This window comes from Patella vulgata, chromosome 1 (genome assembly GCF_932274485.2).
Source record: "Patella vulgata chromosome 1, xgPatVulg1.2, whole genome shotgun sequence".
NCBI lineage: Eukaryota > Metazoa > Mollusca > Gastropoda > Patellidae > Patella > Patella vulgata.
Window position 1 is genome coordinate 22,264,765 of NC_065879.2, and position 23,335 is coordinate 22,288,099.

At 34.8% G+C, this 23,335-nt stretch overlaps 2 protein-coding genes and 1 long non-coding RNA gene across 3 annotated transcripts; all 3 read right to left on the reverse strand.

Annotated features, from left to right (window-relative positions):
* Positions 1-406: 406 nt before the first annotated feature.
* LOC130010617 (neurogenic locus notch homolog protein 1-like) lies at positions 407-11,554 on the reverse strand. The gene is made up of 9 exons (XM_056098337.1): positions 11,542-11,554; positions 11,161-11,397; positions 9,798-9,968; positions 8,964-9,146; positions 8,012-8,275; positions 7,408-7,593; positions 6,953-7,108; positions 5,708-6,170; positions 407-3,032 (listed from the first exon to the last, which is right to left on the reverse strand). The coding sequence occupies exons 1-9, from the start codon at positions 11,552-11,554 to the stop codon at positions 2,942-2,944; spliced, it is 1,764 nt and encodes a 587-aa protein (XP_055954312.1). The 3' UTR covers positions 407-2,941.
* Positions 11,555-12,109: 555 nt separating this feature from the next.
* LOC126811617 (uncharacterized) lies at positions 12,110-20,920 on the reverse strand (the record flags this gene model as incomplete). The annotated part of the gene is made up of 8 exons (XM_056098339.1): positions 20,917-20,920; positions 20,411-20,662; positions 19,635-19,841; positions 19,031-19,225; positions 18,532-18,740; positions 17,617-17,899; positions 14,271-14,281; positions 12,110-12,163 (listed from the first exon to the last, which is right to left on the reverse strand). Coding segments are annotated over exons 1-8 (1,215 nt in total), but the record flags the coding sequence as incomplete, so codon positions are not given.
* Positions 20,921-21,528: 608 nt separating this feature from the next.
* LOC130014280 (uncharacterized) lies at positions 21,529-22,953 on the reverse strand. The gene is made up of 3 exons (XR_008789249.1): positions 22,824-22,953; positions 22,140-22,313; positions 21,529-21,702 (listed from the first exon to the last, which is right to left on the reverse strand). It is a non-coding gene; the product is annotated as an uncharacterized LOC130014280 (long non-coding RNA).
* Between the last annotated feature and the right edge of the window lie 382 nt (positions 22,954-23,335).

Sequence of the window (23,335 nt, forward strand, 5' to 3'; positions counted from 1 at the left end):
AGAAATTGCTATACATTTTACGGTGGAAGTGGACGTAAAACTCCATGAACGAACGAACGAACGAAAGCGGTGTTGGCAGCTAGAAATATCATATTTCAACACAGAAGCACTAATATTTTCCTTCTTGTTTTGATAATAGTTTGCGTTCATTGTTTTTTGGATGTAATGTGTACCTAAATATGATACATTCACTCTGGCAAAGGCGCGTACGCGACTTTCACTTGACATTAATACTGCCCCATGACTTCTTTATTGTTTTTAGTGCGGCAATTTTGTTTTCAGTAGTTTGCTAAACAACTAAAAATTAACTGGCTAAAGAATGGTAAACTTATCTTGTGGTCATACACGAAATTCGAACCCAGTCTTCCTATAGACCATTACAAATATAAAACGTATAAAGAGTGTAGAATTTTTAAAAAATTTATTTAAAGTATAGTATGCTAAGCTACAAATCAAGCAACAACTTAATAATATATTCATCTCTACCTTTTAAAGCAACGTTCTTTATTGCCAACTACCAGTTTTACCGTGCCAGTATAACCATAATAAGACACTATTGTGGGAAAAGCGCAATTAGTAACACATGAATCCAGAGGGCGTCCGACAAGCTCAATATAATGCAATATGGGCTGGGGGCTAAGTGAACGAGGTCGTTGTTGTTTATTATTTCTTCGATATTACAGTACACTTTTGTATTTGAAATAATTAGACAGTAATGCTAATATTTTGATGTTCAGTTACACTTATTACAGAAAGATGACTTGAAGAAACAAACGGTAGTCATGCAAGATACGCCCACATTATGCAAGAGATGGACAGAGAATACGCTAAAAAAAAGCAATTTTTCGTACAATCAGGGGCCATAAACTACGATTTTACGTTCAAACATGCGTCGATATCGACAGGTACCGAGATCTTTGGGATATATAAACATTTTCGTTTCAAAATCGAATAAAAGATGTGACCTCTAAAGTCTCAACAACCTTGGTATAGCATGCTTATTATACTATTTGCATAAAGGGGAGCGGCCAATTTGTCTGGTAGTCCCATTCCGATTTTCACGAAATTCAAACTCAAGTTTGTCGTAACCGCGATATATTTGAACGGTTTTTAAAAGAAACTAAAAACGCCATAAACCAGGAAGTGACGGTATATCGTAAAATAAAAGATTTTTGGGTTATAAAAATACATTTTAAGTTTCATCAAAATCCGATAAAAATTGTGATCTCTATATATCAACCTTTATTTCAAGTTTTGTCAAAATCGGATACAAGTTGTGACATGTAGAATGTCCACAAGCAAATGTGGACAGACGTCCGAACGGACAGGGGTGACGGTAAATACGTCCGCATGAAAATTTGGGCGTATAAAAAGAAAAGTGTATAATGACACCATAGTTGCATGTACTGAGAAACGATAGATAGTCACACAAACAAATATTCACCCGCCAGCATTAAGTAGTTCATTAGTTTATATAGGTGCCACAATTCATTGTTTTGAAGTTTTGATAATAATTTCTATTAATAAAATGGCCAATGGACTACTTTTTAGATGATTTTAAAATATGCGTTTTCATTGGCCACTTCCGATACACAAGTGAAAACCAGACTTAATGCTAATTTTCCATTAAATAAAATTGAGTCAGGTAAAATATAAAATATGAAACAAAAAAGGAAAACCAAATTAAAATACATCCGATTGCTAATCTAAATACACAAGCGTGATTGTAAGTTAATTAAATTAAACTACCTGGTAAAATACATTTGTTGCCAAATTCAATATTTTTTAAGCCAATGGCTGAGTCAAGCACATTTTAGTAATATTAGTAGCCCACGACAATATACCGTGTGAGATACTTTAAGCCAATATACAAATATTAGTACAGGTGCTGTTATGAATGAAACAACAACAATAATAATAATAATTATCATAATAATAATAATAATAATAATAATAACACCATAAAAACAATCTCAATGCGTAGTACGAAAACATATGAAGAGGCCCGGGGAAGAACGATCTAAATCATTTTTAAACGAACCCCAGTTAATGGCGCCATTCAGTAGCAAATTGTATAAGCTTTCTGTAGAACAATCAATTTCGGGGTATAAACGATCCATGTCACATCGATCCAAGGCCCTTCTGAAATGGCCCCCCGGACAAATACAAGTCCATCGTATTTATTTGACCTTAATCTGACTGAAAAGTGGAAGTCAGTTGTTGTACTGGTAATTATGATTCGTATTAAACATCATTTTGAAGTTGTAATTAAACCCACTCGTTGTTATTTTCGCGTCAAGCATTCTCGTCCAAAAGTCTGTTTTGCCTTTTATGCGAAAAGACAAAAATGTGACTTAGTTCGTTCATCCCCTGGACTCTTCATATATGACATGAACAAATATAATATGACATAAAAACATATAATATGACATAAAAACGTATAATACGACAAAAAACCCAAAGTAAACTAAAAGCAATAGTAGTAGTGTTAGTGAATCATTCGGTGTAGTGCTTTTGGAAAAGATGTGTTTTTGATCGAGGCATTGCGAATAGAAAGAGGGGGAGAGTTCCATAACTGAGGGGCAGAATTAGAGAAGGCACCTGGAGGAACAGTCGTGCTGGCTCAAAAAGAAGTACCCCAGCTGAAGAGCGGGTCCGCCTCTGTGGAACCAGTAGGATCGTGGAGAATTGGGGTGATGTGCTCATTCTTACGGGTGCGTGTTATGAGTCGTGCAGCAGAGTTTTGGATAGATTGGAGACGTTTAGTTATAGAGCTAGGATAGAGATCATGCAAAAGACTATTACAATGATCAAGGCGTGAGATGATGAAAGCGTAAACAATTGATTCAGTAGTGTCAGTAGATGTGCGGTCTGAAAAGCTGCGAATACGACCAATTATTGGTAGATGTGCCCAGAATCCTGGTCATGAATGTCCATTTTCTTATTGCCTTTGGAAGTCGGATAACTCAACTCGTTTATTCGGATTCTCCTCAGGAAAAGAAGATGACTGTACCATGTATCTGTTCTTTGTCCTAAATAAATAAATTAATTTAAGTCATTGTTCTGACTGAATATGAAATCACAACAATTTTAAACAATATTACAATTACAATATCTAGTTATGTTCCTTTCGCCAGCTCACTAACCTAGGTGGTCTGGGTTAGATCCCAGTGTTGGTCGAGAAAGTTCCTCTGGATTTTCCAGTGCTGTTCCCCTTATCAGTGATGCAGGGCGGAGGGTCTTGAAGGGACAAGCGTCTAACCTTTCCAATGGGACGATCACTTAGGTCCTTATAAGCGGACAAGTAACAGAACCCCTCACAGAAGGCAATATACCACTGTATTGCGGATGCCTGTGCTCGTTATCCCGGTTTGTGCAGAAAAGTAGGACGTTAAACCCCATATCATTTAATTTCCTTTCGCCAAATCAACCGATACTGGAGCATGTGTAATTTAGTGAGAGGAACCACAAACAGGTAGACTTAAAGCGGTCGTCCACTGGAGGTTAAAGTGTCGATAGATCTCACAAGATAAAACTATCAGTTGACAGTGGTGGTGCATGAGAGATGTTTGGAGTTAAACTGTTAAGAGCGTGTCCGCGAGAAAACCATGCAGAAGGTGCTAAGGCTTCAATCACAGATTTTGACCAAATTTGGTTTATAAGTTGGGATAGTCCCAAAACACATAAATGTGCAATATTAGATAAATCTTTCAATTCCTGTATGAGAAAATTGAAAAAACATTTTTCATATGGTGAAATTGCCAAAATCTGTCTTTTCTCAAACACCGAATTTGGCAAGTCCTTACACCTTTACTATACGTAGCAGAAAGACCAAACTCACACAGTTTATCGATGACTCAGTGCTGTTACCACAATATTAACTTCAGACGATTCTGGCGAACGAGATCTGTATACGGACTGGATATCAAAGCCTGTCTAAATTCCCCATTTTTCGTCACCCAAAGTTTGACGCCCTATAGCTACTTCTTTCATGGGGTGGGTTTAAAAAAATTATGCTCACGTGAACAAGCAACCTCCCAACATTTGATACAAAAAATAAAAATGACCGGAATCGACTTGACAAAAACTAGGTAAAGGAAACAATAACCCATGAAATTAACCTGTAATTTCCCTATTTTGGAGATAATTAACCGTAGTAGATAAAAAAAACCCTAACAATTTATTTTCCTTTTCATTCATATGGTGTTTACTACCAGCCCTAAAATACATTAGTATCTGTTTTATAAAAATATCTTGAAAAAAAAATACTTTCAAAGGCCTGTAATCGTTCATGGCTCATCTGGCGTCAACGGGAATTGACTTCTGCAGTTGTCCACGACCTTCCATTGGAGTTTCGACGTGCTCAATCTTAACAAACATATCCATTACTCTCAAATAGACATTATTTTAAATAAAAAAATCCAACGAAAATGAAAAATTCACCTAAAAGTGAGATTCGAACCACCAACCGCATGACTTCCCCCGACCCACCCTCTCACCGAGTTGCTTGTCCCAGGGCCCCAAGGTCCATGTCGTGGGCCCTGTTCAGGGGGTTTGCCTAGGGCCTTTCTTATTCTAAATCCGGCCCTGAAGGTGCAGCTGACGGTGCCCGAGAGCTGTAGCTACCATACTACACTGTTCAATGTCACCCACTTCGACGCAATTAGGCTTCGTTGCCGTTAATATTTAAGCTTCCACATTTCTGTATTGTAGAAATCAGTGGATGTGTCCCAAAATGAATAGTGGAAACATGCTCTGAAATTAAACATTTTGTAGCCATTTTCGGTAACTTGTTTGAAAATGAAATCTTAAAGAGACAACACAACAAATATGTTAACGCGAGAATACGACAATACCAAATATACAATAAATATAAATACACACTATAGAATACAACATGGTTCAAATAATGGCTATGGATATGATGAAAACGTATAAGCTGTATATTTTAAGTATGTTGCATTCCGGTCATTTTTTTTACACCTATGGATACTATGTGCTTAGCACTTCAAAACCATCTAAAGAAATTCTACTTGCGACCATGAAAGAAAAAGTTACAGTGTATCTTTTTCTGCACTATAAGGACAATGTGAATATGGTACCCTAGAACAAGTCCACACAAAATTAGTATGTACTGATTTTTTTTTTCAAATTAGTGCTGGGGTAGAAGTTGACCACCCGCTTTATCAGACAGGGTCAAAATTAGAAGGTTGCTATTCCACCATAGAATGCAGTCTGTGCTTAAAAAAGGTGATAAATACACATGTGAAAACCGCAATTTTACCCATAAAATGAATAATTCCTGTACAGTCCTTTAGAGCCACATCAGACTGTAACCACTTCAGCATGTTACCGCTTGCCCCTAGGGGGTGTCATACCATAAGTTTGATCAAAAACTTCCGACCCCCCATCTTAGCACTTTTTGCGGTTTTTGCATGGTCTTCTCGCGGATACACTCTTAAAAGAAACAGCAAAGCCTTTTGCAATAATTTTTCGAACGATTTTCTCATGGAACAAAAAATAATTTAATCCATTTCAAGACTATCAGAGGCTTGATCGAGAAGAATCAGGCTGCTTTCATTGTAGTCGGGACAGGAATGATCGAGAATATTTAGTTTACAGACATCGCCTGGTGTTTTAACTCGATACCAAACAATTATAAATTGGGGTTTATCCTTTAAGCAATCATAAACACTACTGTACAAACCTGTTTTTTTTACAGACGTAGTAAGTTATAAACCCAAATGTAGTTACTATGACAACAAAGACAACAACCGAGCACACAGCTATTATCAAAGTATAGTGATTGTTGTCTTCTTCATCTGACTGATCATCTTGTGACTGTCTGGTTGTGGTGGTAGTGGAATCTTGTGTCTGTTTGGCTGTCGTAGTGGTGGTGCCTTCTGACTCCGATGTCAAATTCATGTCAAATTCTTCATCTGACTGATCATCTTGTGACTGTCTGGTTGTGGTGGTAGTGGAATCTTGTGTCTGTTTGGCTGTCGTAGTGGTGGTGCCTTCTGACTCCGATGTCAAATTCATGTCAAATTCCTCATCTGACTGATCATCTTGTGACTGTCTGGTTGTAATGGTAGTGGAATCTTGTGTCTGTTTGGCTGTCATAGTGGTGGTGCCTTCTGACTCCGATGTCAAATTCATGTCTAGTGGAACTAAAATTAATGCGATAAAATATTATTGAAATCATTTGAAAATCCTAACTAGATTCTAACTAAAATCGCCAGAGCAAGAACAACCAGATAAGGATCCCATATACCTCCAAGAAATCTGACTGACCTCTATCGTTTCACAATCTTTTCAGGAGAAAATTAGGGGGGTCTACAATGCTGAAAATCAGCAGAATTCAGTCAGATAATGTGTTGTAGCTTCTGTCGCGTTAACAAGGTTTTGGGTAGCTCCATAACTGAAGTTCTGGAAAGGCCGAATATCGATAGGGTTCTTCGTCTCATGACCCCAATGCAACCCACCAACTTTGAATAAGATAGCCACAGAAATATGGCCAAACAACAGCTATGGCTCAACATCAGCTAAATAATGCTAAAGGAAAACTTGGATGTTGACAACATTTAATAAGGACATAACATAAACTGACCCATAACATATACTGTAATATTCATCTAAATCGGACAAAAAATGGTCCACATATTTTACAGTGTGCGTTAACATCAGAGACCATCCAATATATCACATTTTTGCTAAAAAGGCAGGATGGTCCGATGCACACCAAAATAGAACACCTCCAAGTTTCATTTAAACATATGGACTCTATAGGGTTGATAACCTTGGTATATGTAACTGTATGCTTTGTCAGTGTTTGTACGTAGGGGATATAAATATATATTGTAAATTTCATCAAAGTTGTACACAAATTATTGTGACCCGTAGAGTGTCTACAAAATGAAGATATAGGCGTATAAAAACCAATATGTCATACCTGAACAGCTAGATACGTCGACAGAACCAATATATTGTGTTGTCCAACCAGAAGGACATTGTTTACATTCAACAGTTCCTCGTTCATCCTGATAATAACCATGGTTACAGTCTATACACTGATTACCATTTTCATAGGTTCCTTCTGTACACACACCTGTACAAGAACAACAAAACGATTTAGAAAACACACCATAATTGCAGGATCAAAAACACGATTTCTAAATATTGTACTGTATAATCATTCTCAGTTATAAATCTATTAACTATATTCTCATAACACACAATGAGTAGGCGACACGAAAAGACGTTTTTCATATAAATGAATTCACTCGAATGACGAAATATAGTCCTGTTTTATCATGCTGTAAATTTATTTATAAAATATGTACAGTGACCCAACAGCTGTTGGTTTCGAATCAGTCTACAAGATATGAAAGAGAAAAATATATTTACCGCACACACCAGCTTGTCCAACAGATCCAGGTTGACATATTGTTTTACCATTAACATTTACAGATGTAGCTTTATAAACAACATCATTTACCGTCACTGTAAAATTCTCTGTTTGATTCTGTAACATCTGACCTGATAATTCTAATATTTCTATAGCTTCTACTATAGCTTTCAACTGTGGACTAACTGAATATATATATCAATATATGGCATTATTCAATAATTCTATAGCTTCCAAGTATGGATAAATTGAATACAGAACAAATTATGACAATACTGAATATGACATCTAGTTTACTTTTTAACTGTGGACCAACTGGAGATAAAACAAAATAGGAGATATTCATTATTTATATGGCATCTCTCTGATAAGCTGCGAGATCGAGCTTACCTTGTGGTATATATTTAGTTAATATAACAGTACTAATACTATACTTACCGGTACCATTTGTCTGATAAGTTATTAAATCTAGATCATCTTGTATATATTTAGTAGATATAATAGTACCAACAATATACTTACTGGTAACATTTGTCTAAGCTGCAAGATTGAGATCATTGTGATACATGTATATATATTTCGTTAATTCAACAATATACTTACTGGTGCGATTTGTCTGATAAGCAGCCAGACCGAGATCATCTTCTGGCAAATCTTTGGTTAATAGAATGGTAACAGCAGTATCAGCATTTCCTTGAGAACATTCTGCTATTATAACTTTATATTGACATGTATTACTTCCACCACAAGTATCTTTACGAACTTTATTGGATATCTGATCTTTGAATATCTCACTATTTTCGCATATCGCTAGAGATGGGAAGTTAACCGTTGTTTGTATTTGGAGGGATCTAGACGATGTCACCTCTGAAAATACAAAGAGATAAATTATCTTTCACAAAACTGAAAATATGGTACTAGGCCGGATGGTTGATAACTAGTGAAAAAAAAATATTATTTTACTGTAGTGTAAAGCTTAATTAAGAAAAATTTTATACATCTCATTTGTATTTAACTAGTAAACCTAAATATACTAGTTGCTCAACAAATATCTTAATGTGAAAATGTATGTAATATTTTACCATAAATATTAACTAGAATCTAATTACGAAAACATGAATAACTTGTATATATGTAATTAATATAAACTCCTAACTTCTGATTTATTGACTTTGGAAAATATATATTTTCTTATGTTTGACCCATTCGGAAATTAAGCAAATTAATTCTAAACGCGGGAGCCACGGTGGCTCAGTGGGTCAGACGTTGGCCTGCTAACCTGGAGGTCGCGTGCCCAATCCATGCCGATAAAGTTCATCTGCATTTTCCCGCGTGGTTTCCCTTTGTCAGTGGTGCAAAAGGCTTGGAAGGGATAACGTATATTCTGAACAGAACAGTAAGACCTTAAACCACGTTTTATTTCATTTCAGTTCTAAACTTAATATAGCAGAATACATAAATATAGATCGGTAGTGTGTACAGAAAATATTATGGACTGAACAATGTCCCAAAAGAGATTGATGTTCTATTTTGTCAAAACTACGATAACACCTACCTGTACATGACAATAATTTCCTCCCTGGACTCCAAACACCATCTATACAGGTGTAATTTGGGGTTTCCTCTCCATTATAAACCGTTCCTGGTCTGCAAATCATATTACAATTCAGTCTGGACGTGGTTCCAGTACATAGAGCACTGGAGCCATAAGCTCTTGATAAATCTGTAGCCTTACACTCTAGAATATATAATATGTATATTTGATTTAACACTAACACTATTTAGAACTTATGACTTGTATAATGGATTTAACACTAAAAATATTTAAAGTTTGGTAATAATATATAACACGTGCCACATATAACATCATATCAGGAGCTATACATTTTAGAAGTAATAACACGCCACATATAACGGCATACCAGGAGATATACATTATAGAAGTAATAACACGCCACATATCATATCAGGAGGTATATATTCTAGAACTAGATTAAGAGGTACACATTCTAGAGCTAATTACATGTCACATATAACATCGTATCGGGAACTATACATTATAGAAGTAATAACGCGTCACATATAGCATCATATCAGGAGCTATACATTATAGAAGTAAAAACACGTCACATATAGCATCACATCAGGAGCTATACATTATAGAAGCAATAACACGTCACATATTATAACATCGTACCAGGAGATATACATTATAGAAGTAATAACACGTAACATATAGCATCATATCAGGAGCTATACATTATAGAAGTAATAACACATCACATAACATCATGTCAGGAGCTATACATTACAGAAGTAATAACACGTCACACATAACATCATATCATGAGCTATACACACGTGTAAAACACACTATATTTAGACTTACCAGGACATTTGTCAGTATTACATGGTTTAACTTCTGTATCATCACCTTGACATGGTTCACCATCATCATCAGGTGAAGGATTATCACATAATCTATGTCTAGATGATGTACCTCCACCACACGAAGTACTACATTCACTCCATTCTGTCCAATTTCCCCATCCACCATTTACTGGTTAACAAAGTTTAATTAATGAATTATAAATTCATCCCCCAAAAATATAAAAGTGCACACTTTAACATTATAGTAATGAAAGGTTATGCGAACCTAAAGTTAAAGGCCTATATATTTTGATGATTTGTAAGGATGACTATATGGAAATGGTCCTGGTTTTATTTGGCGCTTATAATCAAAGTAAAATTCGATTATCTGATATAATTAGACTCCTTCCCAGAACACTGTAATCATAAAACGGTGATTAGATTACAATGATTACACTGCAGTCAGTATAAACCAATCTGATTAAGATATAGATCTATATTTCGATGACCTCTACTACATGAAGATATCATCAGTTGTTCAGGGAGGTTTTATAGACATTTGATTAGCCAATCAATGTTAATGTTTCTAGTGGGTTACCCACAGTTCCATTCAACTCACGCCAAGAATTCGCTATAACAGACCGTTTCATTGGCTAATTCTTAAAACCAATAGGAATGCGGGTTATATATCAAATCTTTCAGATCCCAGTGTAGTAAAGACAAGCCAAACGGAATTTTGAAGTATAAAAACGAAACTAAAGAGGATTTGTGTTGTAATTTGATTGAGTATTAACAAATGACTAGCAAAAAATGTAAAATTGTCATCTAAGTTTAATTAGACTGATGTTGAACAAAATTTGTTAGCCATGTAAAATAATCAGTGTCTGAAAACATCTCGTTCCTCATGCTGAGAACGTGGTGGCCCAGTGAGTATGACGTTGGTTCGCTAACCTGAAGGTTCCGTGTTAGATCCCAATGTTGATCAAAAACGTTTATCGGGATTTTCCGGAGTGATTCCCACTTGTAAATGGCGCAAGACGGATGGCCTGGGAAGAGACATCGTGTTATCTTTCCGATGAGGCGAAAAACGTGCACGTAAAAAAGCTCATGAAAGTTAGAATTCAAAATAAAGAGTAGGCCGAAGCAACGCTGTCCGGGCAAATTTTTCCGTGACACACTGCATGCCGTATGCCCGTCTTATATAGTCCAGTCAGTGCAGAAAAGTTGGACTTTAAACCCAATTTCATTTCATTTCCAACTAGAATGTCCGGATAAACAAGACAACCCTTGGAAATCCAGACTGAAAGCTAGCTTAGAGACAACGTTTCTGGTCATATGTTGATATAACAGGAGGGTTTAAATGACAATTGAAATAAACTTACCAATAGTGACATGACAAAGTGTTCCCTTGTATCCTTTAGGACAAGTACATGTAAATGATTTATTGGTAGAAATACTGTTACATGTAGCACCATTATTACAACCATTTGATAAACAATAATCAGGTGGTATATTACATAGATCACCAGTATATCCATCAGAACATTTACATTTAAATCCTGATAATTCATTTATACAAACATGTTTACCACAAGGTGATGATAAACATTCATCTACAGCTGTAATAAGTTAAAATAGATACATATTATATCTTTGGGTATCTGTTTGTATCATAGTTGCACCACAGTTGAAACAAACCATCACAAGGCAAGGCAATACTTAAATTGCTGTTGTTATCTGTTAGTATTATAGTCGAAACAAACCATCACAAAGCATGACATTACTTAAATTACTCTCATAATCTGTCTATACTATAGATGAAACAAATCATCACAAGTCATGACAATACTTAAATTAGATTTTATCATATGTTTATACTATAGAACCCATCACAGGGCATACTTATTCTTGAATGTTAAAGATGGGTTCCCGCGTACAAACTGGGTGATTTAATGGTATATATGGACCAAAAACATATTCAAACTAATTAATTTGTCATAATTTTGCTTCAAATATTTCTCAAACATTGTAATTGCGAAGGAATGCCCTGCTATTAAAATTCGATCAAACCAGGTCATGTTTACGTCACGTCTTGGGAGTCAGAGGAGAATTCATTTCATACATAAGACGATGTTGTCTTTAATCGCTTACTATTTATTACAAATATCGAATCCTAATTAAATTCTCGGATTATCCACCACCCGCGTTTTTTTCCGTCATTTTTATCTCAGAAAGTATTGTACGTCTGACTCTTCATAAAGTTTATCAACTTGTACATCAAGCGCTCAATGTTCGCTTGTGACCTTTGACATCATGCGTGCAAAAGTTCCTAATCGTCGGGCTGTTGATTAGGGGAACCCTTACATTTTTGTCCTGTATACGATCCATGAGTGTTTTTCGGGGAATCCAGTATTTTTCTACTAAGATTGGATATCTCTACTTTCCATATATACCAAAATTGCCATACTTTTATTGGAAATAACCACCCGATAAATACTTTTCAGGGAACCCATCTTTAAATGTCTGTTTGTATTTTAGTTGATACAAACCAAAACAAGGCATGGTAATACCTAATTGGTTTTATTAAATCTTTGTATTATTGTTGGTACAATTCACCAGGCTTAGAAGGCATTAGTTTATGTTATCTCTTTGTATATAATTTACACCCAGATTCACAATTAAAAGACATGACTGAAATTAGTTATAATATAGTTATTATTTCTTTGAATTTATGGTCAGTACAAACCATCACACAGAGAACTCTTTTAAAGTTACAATTTCATATTTTCTATGTCTTTTGCTCAATAGGTTGTCAACTCACTATTATACGATTATAGGTGACATTCTCCCACTTAAAACTCATTTACACCGGAAATAATAACACATTTACTTTCCAATTACCTCCCTTGTTTTCTATTTTCCACCATGGAGTAGCTATCTTCAAAGGTTTGAATTGGAAGTTGAAAATGATATTTTTGCCAATTTCTCAACTGGCAATAGTGAACTACAGGATTAATAGGATTATTCTTTAACAAGGTAGGACTGTTTATAGATACCATCTATTTTAGGGCTTTATTTTAATATATTTTAAAACTATAACTTAAAAATATGAAATTGTAACTTTAAGAGTTAAAAGTTTTTATTATTTTTCTATACATGGCATGTACTCACCATCACAAGTAGACGGCATGACAATAGTTAAATTAGCTTTATTATCTGTTGTCATACTGTTTAAGGAGGTAAGAACTGTCCGTGGTGTTGTCATTTCACATGTCTGAGAACTATTTTCAACAGCGGTATCATCGAATACAATTTCACTTAAATCGGCTCGTCTGATTGTCACTTCTGTAAAAAGACAATAAATTTTAATAATGCGACAAGAGTCATAATCGTTATGCGTAGAAATACATTTTTGAGGATGGGTCCCCAATCTTCCACAACCTTTACACGACACCTTTGAAACCATCTTGGATTGCACATGACACTACGACGTCATTGTGTCCATGTCCGTCACACCAAAGCCGTATACATAAAGTTGCGACAACTGTGAAGCAAGAAATCCCAAACGACATACTGAGACGCTATTTTGGGTCCAAAGTAAAATTGTACATAGTCCTATCCAGACTTTGACATTTCTTTAGAATATTGTTAATCACAAGGTCTGTCATTGAGTCAGGTGGCGTGTTTTCGATTCCCTGTCTGTACGTGACAAGGAACAATATTCCTGCCTAGCCTCGTGGGTTTTCTCCGGGTTCCCCAGTTCACTTCCACTGCTAAAGACCCTGATTGAAATAAAATTATACCATATTATTAGGTTAGTCACGAAATTACGTAGTTTGCGTCGAGTGGACGGTAAGCCCCATTTCTTTCTCTTCAGTAAACACCATTTCGCAAGTAGGAAAAAAAGCATATGCTACAAGTCCTGCGCTAAATGAACGCAAGATATCAATGATTCGGTGATTCGGCATTTATTATATTAATTTAGTATAACACAATATGAAGGGCTGGGTTTTTCAAGGTAAGCGATTTTAGCCAATTACCGCCTTAAATTTTGGTTATTAAATAACACGGTAATTAATGGGAATGTGGTACTTAATAATATAGGGCGCATAAATACAAAGATATTTGAAACTGGAATAAACAAAAATAAATTAAATAAAGATCTCTTTAAAACATAAGCTTCATGTCCGCATTAGCCTAATCAAGTTCTGTCTTCTGAAATAATTACTAACCGTTTCCCTCTGTCAGTTTTATCTCCATTGAAGCATTTTTCAAGAGATCTGATTGTAGAGAAGACACTGTTTTTGTAGATACTAATTGACCACCAAGATACACTTTTAAACTTTTGCTGGGGTTTAACCATGTTAGAGCGAAGTTGGTCCAAACACTATTTCTGGTCTGAGAGGTGACGGCAACACTATGTATATACAAAATAAAGAAGGAATTTAATTTTAAAACCGATTAAGCTATAAACATGACAATCATTATATACTTTGAATGTACCTGTTAGATCAATTAATATACAAAAGTTTCATATATTGCTAAACAAAAACACATTACATGTATATGCGTAAAATACTATAACACAACGAGATAGGTAATGGATAGCCTTCATAGGGTATATACATAAAATAAACGAAGAATTCAACTTAATTTTTCGGGAGTTTAGGGAAATCCCAACCAATTTAAGCATACTGACATTGTCACATATCATACTGCTTTTTTTATCTATAGCATAATTTGATTAATACCATATAAAGAAATATCGAGATCCAAATAATGTGACAAATCTCTTTCTTTTGAAACCGGACGAACGGACAGTACTAACACATTAAACACAGTAGTTTCTTTCAGAGAATGTTTACATATGTTAAAAAACCCAGATCCACTAGACTTACCCTTTAATATAGACACTAATCTCACTGGCGAAATTTACGAGAATTGCAGAACGTCCTTCCTTAATCAGACTGATAGTGAAATTAGACGTAAGTGATTTATATTTGAACCAAACAGAAAGGGTGAAATTGTCCATATCTGATTCTAGTGGCTTACTGGTTAACTTTATTGGTCCAGTTAATATCATATCGAAACCTAAAACAAATACATTAAATAATGCATAATACAAGGTATTTGAGGGAGTCATAATATATCAAATTCTACCATCCTTATTCTCTGTTCTTTTACAGTGCAGTTTGCAGTAGTAGAATCTGGGAGAGATTATGTATAAGATCCCATTTGAACTATCATATTTGAAATAATTGGTTATATATTTTATAAATGTTAAAAATGTAGATACTATATATGTTTTCATTGACAAACCTTTACAGTCTGTTAGAGATGTTGATCGTGTTGAACTTGATGTGTCTGCCGGACATTTCTTACAAGTTTGACTGTTTTCTGTATCTTGATACGATCCTATTTGACATGGTGAACATGGCGTTAATCCAGTTGGGGAACTCTCACCAATACCACATATAGCTAGTAAAACATAACATATCTTCATAAAATAAACATTAAACTGTTATCTCATACAACATAATAGCTAGTATAATATAACATATCATCATACACTGTGACAAAAATTTCCGTGAAAAAACGTAAAAAATTCCGGAAACAAAAATTACCAGGAAAATTTTTTCCGTATTTGTTTTTCCTGTAATTTACAGAAATTCCCTCAATTAACATAAATTCCATTTTCAAATACAGAAAAAAAAAATCCTGGTAAATTTCGTTTCCTGACCATATAGGTGATAAAAATTTCATTGAATTAACCATTGACTTTATACGCGTGCGTTAAATAGCTTTATTTAACGTCCGCTTCCACCGAAGTGATATCGCAGATAATCTTTAAACGTAACCTCTTTTCGCTAATATAAGAATCGAGAGCAAGGTATCACAAACCGCTACTCGTCAGTGGTTGGATGCTTTCAGATGTAAGTTTGCGGTATTATCAATTCGCAGGTATGTAGACCCTGCCATAGAGACAAACCGACTTACACTGGCCAACCGGTTGTACTATCCGGATTTAAGCGTGCTTGATTACCAGATATTACAACCTTAACACACGCAGGATTACAACATATTTTTACATATTTATGAAAATACTTACAATCTGATTAACGTATGATGAATAACAATAAACATTATAGATCTTATAAATAATGGAAATTAGATATACATGACAATTAATATACCAAACGTTACAAAATATGATTCTTCATATTATTGTTAATAAATTGAAATGAATACTATAACATGATGATTATTAGGAGTGATTATATATGTATACTATTACTTATCGTTGCACCGTTTATCCCGTAAAATAACAGAATTAATTCCATTACAGAACGGAATAAAACATTTTATCCCTAAATTTCACGGAACTTCCTTGTCATTCCACCGTCTATTACGTAAAATAACAGAATTAAGTCCATTATAGAAGGGAATAAAACATTTTATCCCTAAATTTCACGGAAATTTCCTGTTTAATACTGAATATTCCACAGAAATACATAAACACGTAATTTGAAGAAATAATTCACACTATTAACACAATTTCTCCAAAAAATCCATCGATTAACAGAAAAAAGGTGTTAAATTACGGAATTCGGCCACATAAAAAATGGATATTTTTTACAGTGTACAACATAGTTAGTAAGCATAACATAGTTTCATTATATTAAAGGGGCATTATAGGAGATTAGATAAAGCGTTGACAGTTGACAGCACACTACCACAAGGCAATCAGTTGAAAAATCACATAGGTATGATTTATAATAATTACACGACGAATGGTATCAATATTCACAGAGCAAAACAAATCCTAAATAGTACTCAAATGACAGCAAGTAGACCCGCAACCTGAGAGACAGACCACCATGACTGCTCGCAGAGGGAGAAGACCAGATTACAAAATGGGCACAACAAGCTTCCACAGTAAGGTATTTTTAAGAGCGGTGACTAAACCCATAAATAAAATGAGCATTATAGTACGACACATAAATCACTGATCAAAACGCCTATATCAGCGAGATTGACAGACGTTTCTCAAGTTTAATTTAAACATACCTCTGTTAACTGGGTACTTAAATTACGTCAAATGGACCTTTTTACCAACCAAAGAGGACCGCAAAGCCCTAATACATCTTTTAAATTCTAATAACCGCCATTGTAATATGCATGACCGAATATATTGTGTCTTGTAAAATATATTTAATGTCTATATTAATGGCTCTATATAACATTTTGATTATTAAGATGCGCCAGGTTTTCCTGTAATAAACCACTACTTTACTTACTTACTTGTTGAAAGTAGAATTATACTAATATTCATTAAAGGGACATAAGATACGACCTGCATTAGCCATACTCTGGGCATTTATGTTTACCAAAGAATGGATTAAAGAATTGACACAGATGTAGTAATTACAAAAATATTAAGGAATAGACCACATAATAATTATGACACAAATGTAGTATTTGTATTATAAAGATACATTAAAGGTTACTTACCTAAACAATTATTTGCGTTACGAGATCCTTCATTAATAGTTGACGTATTTTTAGGACAAGATTTACAGGACAGAGACAAGTCTTCATCCTGATAAGTTCCCTTAGGACAATAAGTACAGTTTTTGGTTGTTCTTTCATACATCATTCCAGTTGGACATCCACCTGATCAAAATAATTCAATCAATCATAAGCCAATTTCAATGTCAAGATTTCTCGCATATCAATGCCTAAAATTACACCTGCATCATTAAAACAGTTCATAATCATTTTTTTTATTTTTCTAAGGAGAAAAAGAGTAAGTTTTTTTTCAGATTACTAATACTTACGACATGAAACTGATGCGTAGTTGGAAATCTGTCCTTCTGGACATTCAAAATCTTCCCAATCAAAATTCACAGAATCATTTCTTATTGTGAACCCCGGTGCAACACTACTAAAAACGCCATTTACAACATCACGTTTAATACCATCGGCAATACTGTTAAGTTTTGCTACACTAACATTCCTGGCATTTTCTTTAGATGTCCCATCAACAGAAAATGGTATAGAAATTTTGAAAGTTAGCAATAACTGATTGGCCTCTCTCTTATACCTATGATTTTCTACATTCTGAAACGACACAATGTTAATTATGACCAGGGAGACATTATTCTCATTTGTATCATCTCCCAGCTTTGTTATGGGCGTAATATGATTTGATTAAATATTAATTCAGCTATTGTTTGAATACAGCTTCTGTAAATGAAAAAGTATTCATCTTTTAGACACCCACTTTATAATATAGCACAGTTATGCTAGAGGAAACGAATCGTTCGAGAACATTATGCAAATGAGTAACTTTTATTTGTTTCGTGGGTGAGCAAAATATAATATGAGTGATAATCATTAGTATGTTACATTATTACAAACTATTTAATTTATAATACATTAGCCTAATTAAAATCGAAACAGATAAGTAGATAACTAATACTGATTTAGACTACAGCGGTTCTTTTGTTTTTGAAAAAAAATCCACTTTAGCAGAGAGCTGTATAAACTCAGCCAACGATCAAAATATAATTATGAAAGAGCAGAATGTATCTATTCTCGGCTGATAATGAATACGGGGAACCAATTAGATACGTAGCCGATGTGATTATTCTATATGCTCCTGTATAGGAACCGAAACATAGTGCCACAGCATAGTGTTATTTATGATGTTTAAGTGAATTTATATAGCTAACAGATTTAAGTGTTATTACCCTTTTCTTTCGGCCAGATGTAGGACCGCATGTAACAACTACATTTTCTACTGTGCAATCCTCTGGAACAGGACAAGCTTGTGTCCATATAGGTGAGTTTTGTAGAGCTTGAATAAAATTGTTCTTAATAACATCAGTGCTTGTTGTACAGTCTCCATCAAAATAATAAAACTCAGAAGGAAGAACCATTCTCCTGGGTCGTCTGGCTTCTGTGAATTAAAGATGTACATTACAAATATTTGGAACCTTAATGATGCGGATAAAGCATTCAATGATTTTGGGAGATGTAAATCTTTCTTCGAGCAAAATTTTACGTCCTTAGTTAAACCCAATGCTTAGATATAATTGGTTATGTGTTCCGGTGTCGACACAGTACGCCCCCACCCCTACTTCCTACCGCCTAAATGGAAATTATACCATAATTCTTACACAAGCAAAAGTATATATTATGTTTATATACCTACATATATATAAATATCAATATCAGTATTTATCTTACCTGTACAGTCAGGAACGTTATCTGTGGGAGACCACTTTCCTGTCTGCCATCCGCAAATAAAACGGTTATTTGCGCTCATAGTTCTTGGTATATCGAAATTTGAATTACACATCATATTACAAAATGTACCAGAATCCCAACCATCACAGGCTAATGCACCATTCAATGGAGCAGTTAAATTTCTACACGGTAAAGCTGTAAAGGTTTAATAAAAGTAATGTTAAGTATATCCAATTGTTAAAATCCGCTTACAATAGCCTCCATATTGGATTCAAGATGGCCATCGTTATTTATACGTTCATTTGTAACTTTAAAAAACTATATCCTGTTAAAATTCACATGCATTACTGCCATACAACTCTTCCGATACTACATCGAGAATTAGAATAACCAACTCTTCACGATTTTATGTCACCATCTGTATAGACTAAATACATTTTGACATAATTATACCTATATAATATACAACCAGGCCCGTAACTAAATTTTCGCACCGCCCCCCCCCCCGCCCTCTTCTCGCTCCCCTGATTGCTTTGAGCTAGTTACGGCCCTGTATGCAACCGCAAGGTGTGGAATGTCCAACTTCTAAATTAACTAGGCCTACCTCTACAAAATGGCTGACTATCAAGGCTAAAATCCCACGATGTTTTAGGTGGATCAGAATCATCTTTTTCACATGTTATGTTGTTTGGTCCGACTGAAGGTAACCCAGATCTACAACCGATGGAACATTGTGATCCCAATGTATAACCGGTAGGACACGTGATTTCCATATTATCATCATTGTAGTCAGGAATCTCGCACGTTAAGACTAAAAGAAGGAATACAAATCAGAAAAAAAGGCGAATGTAAATAATTAATTGTAAGCTATAAAAGATTTATTTAGAATTTATTTAATGTTTATTTCGTTTCTTGTTTTATAAATGCAGATCATAAAACAAATTGAAATATCTTCTGGCTTGAACATAGATTTTACAGGCCTCTGGGTTACGAATCTTGGAAATGTGTACTCGCTGGTCGTTCATGTGTATACAGTACAGTGTTTCCTTTGCCGTATGTTTGATATAAATATATACATGTATTGAACCCTCTTTAAATAAAATATAATTTAGAGTACCGATACATTGAATCAGCATTCAAGTCTGCAGCGCTTAATGTCCACGTATTAATCCGATCCTAGGTTAGAATCAGAATCCACACTGCATGAAAATTATATTCAATGTATCTTATATGTAAACTTTCATTGATCTCTGTGTTAAAATTATATTTGGAATGTGTTTAACCAGCTCTATCACATATGTGATAATGACTGGCACCAATATTGTCCTTTAAATTAAGTTATTTCTGATACAAAATTTAATCATTCTAAAATAATCTTACCTTGAACTGATACAGAAAAGAAACAATAAGCTCTATTTCTATCATCATCTATAGCTTGAAATTCAATGACATGCGCGCCTTCTTCAAAACGTGACCCAGAAGGTAAGCCTTTCACTAGTGTTAGAGTTACCGTTCCTGAATTATCTGTAGCAGTTAGCGGTGGATACGTGACTTCTGCTGATGTTAAACCTGGATCTGCGTAAACCGTGATGGTTTTATCAGGACAGTTATCAAATACAGGTTCAGTATCATCTGTTAAAAAAGAATATTCGTTGTTATTGAAAAAAAAAGGTGTTAGAATTATATCAGTTATCAAATACAGGTGCCGTATCATCTGTTAAAAAGGAATATTCAGTACTTCAGATAATAATTTGAAGTGCATTCGTTGTTAATGACAAAAAAACATGTTAGAATAATATCAGGTATTCTAGAACATCAAATTGTTGTATGTAAATATAAGATAGATTAAAGGTAATTGTCCACCGACAGTAGCTACTAGATCTAACGCATTCTGTTATGAAGGGTTGCATTTGAAAGGGACACCTAAATTTGGTCAGAGTGTCCCATGTCATGATAATGTGATACAATATATAAACAGATGAAATGTCTCGTATAAGCATAATCTACTTCATGTCGGAGGAAGCGATGAGATTACAGGTAAACACTAAATGTAATATTACTTCATCGAGAAACAGTCTTCGGGATAGTGTCGCATCGCATACAGTTTCATAATAATTATACCATCACAATTTTATGTTGACTTATTGAGAGTTTCTTGTTACCGGGTTTATCTTTGAAAGTCCGGTTATAATGACAAACAGTAGGAAGATAAACCCCATTTCATTTGACATCTGCCCAACAGATGTCCTGTTCAGAACGGATTTAATTTGGTACTTAGTGGATTATGATTTTTGTAGTTGTAAACTGTTAGATGCACAGCATTGTTTTATTTTATAAATTTTCTGTATGCCCTAGATATAAAAACAGTAGTAAACATTGTGTCTCGCTTATCGAAAGAATGAATTACATATTATTATTTCACTTTGTATGCAAGCGAGCAATCTTCAGATCTGGCCTATTAATCATCACAAAGAACCTTATTTGAGCTCTACCTTCACATTGTGGTAGAGGTCCTCTCCAAGTACCCGACTCTGTACATGTTGTATATGACGCTAAAGTTGCACGGTAACCATTTTTGCATGTAGTACGGCATACACTTTTATAATTTCTACCATCAGAGCAGTCGTATTCATTCCCATTTGTCGGAGAAGTTAGTACTGGACATATCTTAGCTGAAGGTAAACAATTAACATTAATTAGTTTGTATGGATAGTACGACATGTATTGGGTTATCTCTGACACGACCAAAGCACAAGAAAAATGTTTGTTTCGCCTACTCTGACATTAGGTCGTTTACGTGAGCATGGGGGCTTTCCGTTCAACCGGAATTATTTTAGTTGTCTTCCCGACGTACTACCACTGAAAATTTCTGAGCGTATTCCAAGTTGTATATCCGAACCCGGAACGTATATAAGTATGAATGTGAATCACCTTTTTGTAACAATGACAATGGTCGTGGTATTTATCCAGATTTGGTAGTTTCTCCATATTGTTTAAGCTCCTTTTACAAATGTCATCATAACACACATTCAGAACCCAGTCTAACTTGAATGTGTTTCCCAAAGTGTACAGTATGGCTATGTATATTTAAAAATAAATTTTTGTATACCTTTACAAGTGGGGACAACATATGTTCCATCCTTTTGACATGTAACAAGCTGGCTACCTTGTAAATCATAACCGGAATCACAACTTATAGTACAGGATTTTCCCCAAATCATTTCTACACCATCACAATCTTTTCTTCCATTTCGAGGCCAGGGGACTGTCGGACACAGATGAACTGAATAAGATAAATACACATATTTATTCTATTTTCATACCACATCATAATTATTACGACTAAGCTAAATAAACGCTGATGGTAAACGCCCATGAATCACAATAGCTTAGCATTTACAAAATCACATAAATGGTTTGGTTGGTTATTTAGGGCAGTGAAAAGAATACATGCAACTTGGTGAACTTTTTTGAGAAAAGAATACTGCAGGTGAGTTTCTTCAAATCCTGGTAAAATGAGCCCTCCAGAATTCTATAATAAGATATATGTAGGTATATATTTTAGCAATTGATTTAGAACTTGATGCTTCCAACAAGTTTGATTGAACAACATGAAAGTAATATGGCACAACTTGATATCAAATTAGATCGAAATATTTGCAAGAAGTTGTTGACAGAAAGTTGGATATCCTGTTATTTGCAATTTATGCCCGTAAGAAACTCATTCATTGACGGGCGATTAGTTCGTCCAATATATAAATCCGTATTACACGACAATCCAAATAAAACTCACCAGCTACTTCAAACGTAAAGGAACAGTAATCTTTAAATCCTCTGGAGTCTGTTACAGAATACGCTATCGTATGATGACCTCGTGGAAAATATATACCGGAATATCCAGTTCCATCTATCCGTTTAAGACTAGAAAACAAACGAATCAGTTTATCTTTATAGTCTGGTTGCCAAACCCAATTTTAAGCTTTGACGTGGAAATATAGTTCATATGATGTTTTTTTGGTGGATTATATATCTTCAATGTGTGTAGATTCAGAATCTGGATGATGCAACCCTGGCACACTTGGGTAAATTTAAATATTCAAGATGGCCGCCATGAGGCATTTTCTGGTTATTTAGTGGATAAATTATGTGACAGGTTCTCCCGGACCCCTGTTTGAAGACGGGTTCTATAAGAATTCGACCCGCTAAATCCAATTAGCTTGGGTATTCCTCCTAAAAGTGATGGCTAATTCCGATAGGGAGCCAAATGCAAAATATGGGCCCATTTTTGAGGGAAGCTCATAAGTT